This window comes from Octopus bimaculoides, chromosome 1 (genome assembly GCF_001194135.2).
Source record: "Octopus bimaculoides isolate UCB-OBI-ISO-001 chromosome 1, ASM119413v2, whole genome shotgun sequence".
Classification (NCBI taxonomy): Eukaryota; Metazoa; Mollusca; class Cephalopoda; order Octopoda; family Octopodidae; genus Octopus; species Octopus bimaculoides.
The window spans coordinates 71,379,128-71,390,750 of NC_068981.1; the positions used below are offsets into that span (position 1 = coordinate 71,379,128).

Consider the following 11,623-nt stretch of genomic DNA (forward strand, 5'->3'; position numbering starts at 1 on the left):
ACACACACACACACACACACATATATATATATATTGGGTCATCCCATAAATAATGCGGTTTTTATCAATTACATGAACTAAAACTCGGAGGCAGACGGGATAAACTACCTGCATCAACTTGCTATAAAAGCAGGTATTAATTTTACCTTGTACTTATTCTTAGTGCAAGTTTTAAAGAGTACAGTTCGATTTTAACAATTATTTTTTCAATGCTCTAATGGGAGTAACAAAGGAGCATATTCGGTATATTTTGCATTATGAATTCGATAAAGACAACAACGCAACAGAAAGTGCGATGAATATTAATGCGGTATATGGGGATCGGACATTAAGTGTAACCCAGTGTCAACGGTGGTTCCAGCAATTCCGAGCCCGAAACTACAGTCTAGAAAACGATCCTCGTCCAGGAAGATCTTTAGACTTGTACGGTCTCTCTTCCAAAATGCACTGTTCTGATCTCGTCTAAAAGATTCCTATTTTCTCGGAATAGTCAGCAAATTGAATCAATAGGTTCCTCACAAACTTTCCGAGTCTAATCGCGCGCAGAGAGTGAATATGTGCTCTTCTTTGCTGTCACGTCTCATGAATGAACATTTTTTGGACCGAATAGTGACTGGTGACGAGAAATGGGTTCTCTATAAAAGTGTCAAGCACCGAAGACAGTGGATAGAGAAGAGAAAAACACCGGCACTCCAGGCTAAAGTAAGTCTTCACTCACGTAAGGTATTGTTATCTGTTGGGATACGAAAGGTTTAGTCTAATTTGAACTTTTAAACCCAAATCAAATGATAGCAAAGGAGATTTACTGTTTGAGCGGCTTAAGTCAGCGCTGGAAGAAAAGTGACCATATTTGGTTTCAAGACGAATGGTTTTCTTCCATCAGAATAATGCTCTGCCATATACAGCAAGAATGATATTCCAAAGGCTGGAGCAGTTTGAATGGAAAACGATTCCCCACACATCATATTCGCCGGATATTACCCCATCTGATTATCATTTACTCTGCAGTCTTTAAAATCTTTTGGACAGAGAAAATAGGAATCTTTTAGACGAGATCAGAACAGTGCATTTTGGAAGAGAGGCCGTACAAGTCTACCAGATAGATGGAAGAGTATTGTAGGAAATGAAGGAGAGTATATTTTACATTAAAAAAGAACTTTGTTTATCTTAATTTTGAAAAATAAAAGAAGTATGAAAAATACCGCATTTTTTATGGGATGACCCACTATGTAGAAATCTCCTTAACCGAATGCATTCACATTCCGTAAAGCACTTGACCATCTACCCAATCAAAGGAAATCATTTAACATATATTACTGAAAATATACTTTAAATTAAAATCGATAATAAAATAACTGGGGTCATATTTGATGTTCTCTTCCTTTCTACGTATTAGTTGACTGCATGAATCCTCACCATCATAATATGACTTTATTGTGTCTTTTTCTAACTCTTTAATTCAAGATGAATACAGCATCCTCATCAAAATGGATACGTTAATGAGAAATCATTATATAAAAAAGGCACATGCTCAAGTGAAATAATTACCTATGATGTACATATGTAATATTGAAGCAACCGTCTTACATATGTTTTTCTTCTTGCAGCACGCAGAAGAAACTGTTGTTTCAATTTTCATTTGGGGTTACACAATATCAATCATCACTTTGAGTATATCGATGATCATCTTCAGTAGTTTTAGGTAAGTCTTCCTTTGCCTTCCTTTGCTAGAATTTATATATCCATTATCGTTGCCATAGTTGTTTTACCTTAATGTTATTGTTGTTGATGATGATTACTTATAGAGTAAGTTTATGTGTTTTGCTGGCTCTGTATGCCAACTTGTTTACAAATAATTAAATAATATGTAGACAAGGTTTGAGTTTTGGAGATAAATCAGCACGGAAGATCTAGGGTAAATATTAAAACAAACTTATTCGACTGGCAGTTTAAATCCAACAGAAACTGTTTGTAGCAGATAACGTCATTAATCAGTAGTGTAGCAGCAACAGGAATTTCAATCTTTTCTTTACTGTCGCAATGGATCAAAGACTATTACAAGAACAAAAACGCTGGATATTATACAGAATTGAATATGATTAAAACAGGTATGGAAAACAACATTTTCAATAAAACGAGATATTCCAATAGAGAGCGATCATTTAAGACCAATCCAGGAACTCTACAGATCTTTGATTACTCTGACTACTAAACGCACTCTTCCAGTTGCGTTATTCGATTAACACATGTATGCTTTGAGCAGACATTTTCACTCGGACCGTTCTCCTGTGCCTTTCATCAAATTTACCAGAAAAATGTAATTCTCTCTTGACATTTATCTTCCTTTCCTAGTGAAATTAGTGGCAGTTGATGAAGATTTGGCCAACGAGGAACATGTCTGTACTCAGTTCATTAATCTAGTTCACTATTCAACTTCTTTAGCCACCAGAAATAGAAAAGCAGCCAATTCTTCTCGGTAAAAAGAAAACAGTGGTCGATCCTCGTAATGAATTTGGTCGATTGCTGAACTCTTCCTAATATGCACGTATCTCAGACAAGCAGGGGTGGCAAAACTATTGTCCCTGTAGAGCTTATCCAGAAGCGGCAATCTCCTCTGGATATTACTGCCAGGTTAGAGATTTTTGGAAGTTTTTGTTCTATAGAACCCAAGATAAAATTCCTCCAGGATATAAATACTAACACTACAAAGCTGATAAGTAGTTACTCCAAAAGCATGAATAAAAATTCTGGTAGTTGCTCTAAAGATGCAAGCAATAATAGTTGTGGTAATAGTAGAAGTGATAGTAGCATTACTAAATACAATTATTAAACTATCATAAAACCTGTCCTAGGAAATGAGAAAATTAAACCTTAATTGAACACTTAAATGATTTAAGCCCTTAAGATTGCACTGTATCTTTCTTTTTCTCTATTATATCATTTCTCATCCTTCTTTTATGTTTTCTCCTGCTGCCTTTCTTTTTTCATTATTTTTCCATACAGTCTTATTCTCTTACTTAAACTTTTAGCCTATTTTCTCTGTCTCATGCTGAAGTGAAGTTGGAGAAGAAGAAATAAAATGAGAAAATGTGCCAACCCCCTTTTAATTTCTTAGTAATAAAAAACAAAAATAAAATTACCCTACAAAAACAACCTAAATACAGATAGGAATCCCTTGTCATACATTGATGATCAAATAATTCATTACGGGATTCTTTCTTGCTGAATGTACTTTATAAATTGGTGTGTCCGTATAAGTGACATGTGCATATGCGTGAATTTGTGTGTATGTGTTTTGTTTGTCTTACTGCGTGCATGAGTGCATGCTTGCTTGGATAATAGATGTATGCATGTTTGTTAAGTGTCACAGAAAATATCAGGTTGGTGTGTGTTTCTCTGCATGTGTTTAATGTGTGCGCTTGTGTTACTAGTAGATCGTGTGTACGTATGAGATGTCGATTGCACCCACGCGGTCGCTTTTGTGTGTTCTTATGTTTTTCACGAGCGACTAGGAGCTGATGTAATCGACTTATGCCTTCTCCCAAAAACTGTTTCTCTTGTGCCAAAATTTGAAATCAATATTAGCTGTGTGTATGTTGGAATGTCACAGCTATGTGTGGTTGTGTGCGTTTTCTTCAGTAGAATATGCCCATCCAAAGTAAGTTAAGAATTTGAACCATGTTGGTGGAAATTTCCAGGAAGGAATACGGTTACTTGTTTTCTTCGCAAACGGTAGGTCGTTGAACCCGCGTGTAAGCCAAAGCTGAAACAGGAGAGCCACAAGGCAGTATATAGTCCGCTGAGCAAAAATTATGGATGAGAGGGGATCCTTTGTGGAATCGCTTGTACCTAATGTCTGTGAATCTATTGGCTAATTTACCGGTAATTTGTCCAAAACAGCCGATCCACAATATAAGTAGGATACGATTTTTTTGTATCAATAGGTAAGATGGTCTTACATACGCAAAAAGTGACTGCTAGGATCGATCACCTAGATTGGGATAGTTTAAGTATATGTCAATACCGAGACAGTCTATGACCGTGTTACATATGATTTATTTTTCGCTATTCAAAATCCCTAAAAGATTTATTTTACTTTTTTATTTTTACCTTGAATGGTATAGTTCTGAATCCTTTTATTGATCTTAAGTGACCTCCGGTCTGGGGTTCCATATCCTCGTCGCACAATGTCGGAGTGGATGTGTATCCCTCTCTAGGTTTGTATTTGTTTAAAGTACCACTGGAACGACTCACTTCCCACAACATCTATTTAGATATATTTTTAATCAACTGTTATTTATCTTGGTAAAAACTCTGTTTATCCACTATTTACAAATATTGAAAGTTTCGTAAATCTTAATTACCATAATTCAAGTCAAGTTTCCAATGTTGTTAATCGCAGAAGAATAATTGCTATGAAATATTTTTATAGTATTTAAAGATAGGTGAAAGTGCACCGCCGTATGTGTTTATTTTATCTAATGATATTATCATTAGATATATGAAATCTAATTCATATATCATATATATTAGATTGTTTACAGACGTAACCTCAATTCTCATTACTTCCGTTTGTATCTGACTAGCTCAGATGTTTTTTATAGCAAAGAAATGAAAGTTTTAGATGTATATGGTTTTAGATAAATCTAACTTATAAACAGAACAAGATAGAGTGCTAGTAAATGACTTTACTTGATGACAATATTTATAAACCGCTAAAATACAGATTGTAATCAAAGCGGTAATTTTCATATTGAGGTCACTTTCTCTCCTGTAAGTTTGAAGAAATAATAAACCGTTATATGACTATGTAATGAACTATTATCTAATTATAAATGGAGTCACCAAACGCTTAAGTCTATCTATAGTAATCGAACATCGGTATATATGTTTCTCCTATGTTACAATGTTGTCTTTAGTCTTTTTTCTCTCATTTTGAAAGTCATATTCTTCTTTTTTCCCTTTTTTGAAACTATAAGGATCGCCCTTAAACAATAATTTTGTATGCGAGATGTTTATAGAATTATGTGGGTACTTCGAGTCTTGTCAGAGATCTTGTGATGGATATTCAAAAATCTAAATTTCGTGGTTTCATGTAAAATAATATTCATAAAATAACAACATCACATAGAACATCTACAAAATTAAAATCATCAAACGATATTCGTAGTTGTATTGCATGATAAATATCATAATTTCAGGCTATGAGGACCCTTCACCGAGGAAAGAGAATGGTCAAGTTTGTTATAATTAATATACTTGCTTTGCACCAATGATATATTGTCAAAGATATACCTTGTCTTAAACATTGATCCTCAAATTGTGCAACTTAATTTTCGCTAGCACTATCAGAAGTGTATAATGTCATTGATGGATGTCACATCTGTTTTATTCCAAACAAAACTAAGCCATATTTTTCAGCAGAATTCAAAGTTTATTATAATACTTGTTTAATGTTTACCTAATGCTGAAATGTTTTACCATAATTTTATCATCATTAAGCTACTTGATTCAATTTCTTGACATTTTTACAGGCAGCTTGACTGTGCACGAGTATCAATCCATAAAAACTTCTTCATGGCTTCAATTTTAAATGGACTTGTTTGGATAGTAGAATATAAAGTTATTGTTAATGAAGGACACATACTTCACGAAAACTTTGTAAGTTTTAATTTTGATTTTTGTTGAGTTTTTCCTTGCTTTATTAACGTCCACTAATCTGTTTTGTACAACTAACATTGTTCACCGACATATAAGGCTGCGAGCTGGCAGAATCGTTACCATACCGAGCAAAATGCTTAGTGGCATTTCGTCCGTCTTTACGTTCTGAGTTCAAATGCCGCCAGATCGACTTTGCCTTTCATCCTTTCGGAGTCGATAAAATAAGTACCTGTTGAACATTGGGGTCGATCTAATCGACTTAGTCCCTCCCCCGAAATTTCTGACCTTGTGTCAAAGCTTGAAACAATTATTCACAGCACTGACACTTACTAGCGTCAGTGCTGGGTTCTAATCCTGGGAATAACATAAAAACTATTGCATTTAATTTTCTTGACACCTTAAAATCTACTGCCGCATTAGAAGCAGATACAAACATTATAAAAAGTTAAATATTGATTCACTTCCAAAGAAAACACGACTTAATTTTGAACAGGAAAGAAACTATTGATTCAAAACAATTTTCTGTTTAAGTGGCAATTCTGCATGTTGCAAAGTGTAATTGTCGTATATTAATGTGACCAAAATATTGCTCCAATTGACCACTCGCTCCTGAAAGATAATCACCGATAATCAAATCACTAAGAATGTGTTTCTCCCCATGAGTAGGTCGGTAATAGGAGACTGAATTTGAAGTCAAAACGCATAGAGCCAGAACAGATCTGTAAAGCAACTCATTCAACACGAACAATTCTTACAATGCACAGCTTTCGACAATTACTTTATTCATTGACTACAAAATGATGAAAAACAAAGTTGACTTCGACTGTATTTGTATTCAGAGGATAGGAGAGAGCAGGGAGAAATTTTGCAAAGCATTCTATCCGATGCTCTGAAGACTTCGCCAATTCACCACCGTTGAATTGAGACATAACTGTATCGACGTTAGATGAATAAAAAGCAAAGCAAATTCCAAATGGAATTTGAATCAGAAAGTCAAAGATGTGGTTTAACTCCGATATAGCGTCTAATTCGATTTTCTTGTTTTTCTTTAACAAATTGTAACGCTTATTTAAATGGTGAAGCCATGGTGAATGCTATCACTGTGGTTTCTCGCACATGAAAATTAATGGGTTCACTGGAAACTACTTTCTTAAAGAACCAACTATATCAGATTGTTCAGTGTCTAAATAAATCCCAAACCGAAGTAAATAACACAAAGTATTCTTTATTTCTGAAACATTTCAATGATAGATTAGAATCGTTTGGACGTTGAATAAAATGCCTTGAATATGTGTTACCTTATATCCTACGGGATCGATAAAATAAAGTACGAGAAAAATATTGGGCTCGATATAATCGACTAACGCCATTTAAAATCGGTGCCTTTGTACCTAAATTAGAAATTATTATTTCAGAAGCATTTCTAGTATAGTGAATATTATCTAAGTGACAATTTATACTATCAGACCAGCAGTTAAATAGAAGCGATTGAACTATTAGTGCACTCCAGCAACTACGACTACTGCCACAGAGGTATAAATGTATATTTTATCTCATATGAAAATAGAATATATACAGCTAAGATCTGACTGCATCACATCTGCTAAATCTAGCTTTATGTCTGCTCAAAATAATAGGTTTTTTATACAATATTAGGTAATATCTCTGTGTGACGTTTGCTCACACAAGTTTTGCAATAAAATATCGAAACAGAATTTATTTCCGTTTCACTTCTCCCAAGACTTATAGCTTATGCGAGAATATTTTTGTAACGTCTTATATCCAATCCATTTTGCAATTGTTCGCTGATCATAGATCGATCACTTATTATTTTTTTTTTCATTCTAAGTCACTTTCTCTATACGCTTTGGAGATTAAGCTAACGATGGAGCATCTTTAAATACTATTGAACCATGAAAATTACATACTTGGAAGTACAATCTTTAAGAAAATATCGATATCAACATTTTCTTTTAATGAATAAACATGTTATACGTTCATTGATTTTAAATAATAGTGTTGATATCGACATTTTTTTAAAGACTTCATTTTAAGTATGTATGTTTTGCTCGCCAAGGATATTGGAGATTCAATGATGGATAGAAAATTTGGAGAGGAGGAGTTTATTCGGTCATATCGACCACAGAACTTGGCAGTTATTTTATTCTATCAACCCAGGAAACATGAAACCCGAAAAAAATTGCTTGTTTTTCCTTGTAACATTACTCATACATGTAAGGCGGCGAGCTGGCAAAACCGTTAGCACATCGGATAAAATACTTAGCAACATTTCGTCCGTCTTCAAGTTTTGAGTTCAAACTCCACCAAATTCGACTTTGCCTTTCATCCTTTCGGAGTCGATAAAATAAGTACCAGTTGAGCACTGGGGTTGATGTAATCGACTTAATCCCTTCCCTGAAGTTGATGGCCCTGTGCCAAATTTTGAAAAACCATTTTACTCATATAGAACCACAAGTATTTTTGTAAATATTAACTATTTCGCCAGTTCTTACATCAGGTGGCACATGCATTTTTCTTCTAGAACTTAGAAATATATTTAGGTAATGCATTAGTAGTTTAAATTTAAAGTTATCAAGAAATGTTGCGGCTTCATGACAAATATTTTCTTTTTCATTCGGTGACACAAGTAAATTATTCTATTTGCATGTAATCTTCAATGTTAAAAACTTTAAAGTATTATTGTCTAAGACTTTACGAAATTCTATGCATAGAACCAATGCTTTCTAATTAGTCTAAGCTCCTGATGTGAGTTTTGTAATGAACAGTGTTTTTATAAAGAATCCTTACTGAAAAAAAATTATTTTATAAATCTGACAAATTTATTATGACCTAGGGACGGTGAGAGTGAATGCAGCTAGCAACTAGATAATCGACTAGCAATTCCATGCACTGAAGTTCTATGTTTTAAGGTTTGCAAGATTTGCAAAACTGTGATCAGTTGGAAAGATCTTGAGTTATCACGAGAAATTAACTGTTGAAGCTATAGTTGCTTATTCAAATTTCTTTCTGGCAAATGCGACTGATTAATAAAAAGGAGTACCAGACGTTTATCCAAGGAGTCTATTGTTTATATTTTGTCACAGATATTGTGCCATTCTTATGGGAAAGGAATATAACTCACAAATAACCCAGTTTCCTCTAAATGGCACAACGAAAAAAGAACTCAGGACTCACCGTCAAAATGAGTTCAAATTTAGCATTTCGGTTACATTTGGAAGCATTGGAATACACTGACATATTTGGAAGTAGACATCAGTGCTTATAATTTGTAACACATTCTCTGTATATCTGGAAACAATGGTCCACCGACTATTTGTCACATCTCATAAAAAATTATTATCTGCTACTGGTAATAATACCACCTGTTTCATTATCGGTCAGTCCGTCGACGATTGAACCGGCAATACTTTAGGATTACACCCTAGCGTACAGATGAACTCCTTGACAAGACAAAAAAAAACAATTGTGTTCAAGGGCGAATTAACTGAACAAGAAGTTGCAGGCCACCAATCTAACCTATAAATGGAGCGGAGTTACTTGAAGGTATATGACTAGCATTACTGACTCTCTTGACAATCTTTCCAATCTATTTTCTCTCTTAGAGAAAACTCTAGGAGACTATGGCAAGAGAATCCACATGATAAGCTGAGAACCATACAAGATGGATGAAATAGCTCCTAATTAAGGTTATTATGTCATTCTTCGCATTGTCGGAAATGACAGGTGCATGCCATTACTTATGGAATACGTTATGTAATCGAATAAACTAGATGATGAAAACATTCGATAGTAACGACTCTACCAATCGTTTTATAGAATACATGATCACTCATTGATTTATTATAGAAGTTTCAGAATCACTCCATATAGAAATACAACAATTGATCTAGTGATATGTTACCAGTACATCTTTGTAATTAACGAATTGATTGGATTTTAGCATCTATAGGATATATCGCTGCCTCAGAAAGTAGATTAACATTTAAAATATTTTATATAAAATATTTTATATAAAAGATAAAGGTAGTCTATTTTGTAATATACATATAAAATATTAGTGCCATTTTATCAATAATTTTATTACTTCTTTTAAATGTAATTCGATCTTCACAATATGCATCAGTATATCTGTATTTCTGAGTATCAATGTGAATCAGTGTATGTGTAAATGTGTGTGAATGCGTGCGTATGAGTGATTATAGTGAATGTTTGTGTTTGTGCAAGTATGAATATTTATAATTTATTTGATATGCCGTTCTAATATACTATTGAAAGTATTGGTTGATCTGATTTTGATAAAATCAAACAAACCAAGACAAAATTCCATATCACACGTTAAGTTGCTCTTCAGCATAGTAAAAAGATTAAAAGATTATGCTGCACCTCGGCATATATCTACAATAGATTTTCTGCTTTAAAATTTAATAAAATTTAATAGAATAGTTAATAAGAAGTATAAGAATATTCAGTTCGTGAAGCCAATAATCTAAAATCTTCATTTCAAAAGATTACAGTATCTTTTTCAATTGGAAAGAAGTACTTTTTCGAGGAGAACATTCAGGTAATATGATGTAGAACTTTTTATTGTTGCATCATTAAGTATCTAGGACTATATTATTTAATGTGCCATTCCTATTTTCAGATGTTCTGTAAAGAATAGGCTTCTGTTTCTAGTGGGTCGATATACTGAGTAGAGGCTTCCACATTGACTTGCATTTTATTGATATGTAATCTGCCAATCATAAAGACGTTTAAGGAAGTAACATCAACCTCGATAGGTTTAAGATTCGGAACAGTACACAGAGGAATACGATACAGGAAAAAATATTGATTTTATGCTGGATTGTGTTTTTTTTTTCAGCTAAACATGCATATGATATTTCATATGCATGTGTGTTCAATTGCAGCTTTGGTCTACATCTACTCGTGAGCAGTATATATTGCCCTGATCTATCTATGTATCTGTGAATAAAGAAATTTCCTTGTTCAAAACATTATTTTGTTCCTCTAAAGAAGAAATATTCCCCTCGTACCATCTTTGTATTCTTTGACTAGGTACTTGATTGTTCTTGGTTTAGCGAATGTAATTATAAAATAGTTACATAAATATACAAGAGAAAATGAAATGTTACATAATAAAAATTTCTACTGATAACAATCATTTGGATTGTTTTTCATGGGTAACGTTCCTTGATACATATTTAACATAATCTCGTACATTTAAAATGTGTATATATATGTGAACATTATGTATATATATATATATGTGCGTATATATGTGTGAACCTGATCTTCAGGTTAAATTCATAAGGAGGAAATATGGTAACACTTTAATATAATATGGACAGCTACGATGGATGTTGGTCACATGAAATGGTAGGAATATGTATAATAGACAAGCTACAAACTAAATTCTAAGCACAAAATATATAGTTCTACTAAGTGTTAGATAGATGTCTATGCAGTTACGCACCACACGAATATGACGATTGAAAAACTAATGTACGTAAACAAGGACTCGTATCACCTAACAAATAGCTGACGACGGGTTACATATAGGTGTAAATATACTTCACGAGTCCGTGCTGCTACTGTTTACGTCTCGGTCAGAGATTTATTATTGCTCGTTTCTCCTTTTTCGAGATGAGCGAGTTTGTCACTGGAAAAAGCATTTTGTATTTTACGTTTGGAATGAGTTCTCATCGCTACCTGGTGACTCTCACACGCTGAAGACGGGTTACTACCCAGAAATCCGGGTCTGTGGGTATCACGTAAGGCTAGATATGGGAAAGATGATTTCCCTTCGCAAACTCTAATCGGACACAGACAGTGTGTTGTTAGCCAGCTGGAGGAGATGTCTTCCTGGGGCTATAAACAACAGTAGCATCGTCCCCTATGGGTCCGCCACATTTAGGTGGCAAATATACTTCACGATATATAT

At 33.9% G+C, this 11,623-nt stretch overlaps 1 protein-coding gene across 3 annotated transcripts in view; it reads left to right on the forward strand.

Moving 5' to 3' along the window:
* The window catches only part of LOC106870560 (calcitonin receptor), a 271,896-nt gene that overhangs the window by 235,119 nt on the left and 25,154 nt on the right, over positions 1-11,623 (forward strand). For 2 of the 3 annotated variants that reach the window (XM_052967351.1, XM_052967341.1), the window contains 2 exons: positions 1,608-1,702; positions 5,535-5,661. In XM_052967351.1, coding sequence (XP_052823311.1) covers positions 1,608-1,702; positions 5,535-5,661 — 222 coding nt within the window. The remainder of the gene's footprint in view (positions 1-1,607; positions 1,703-5,534; positions 5,662-11,623) is intronic. The other variant, XM_052967345.1, reaches the window with a different exon arrangement.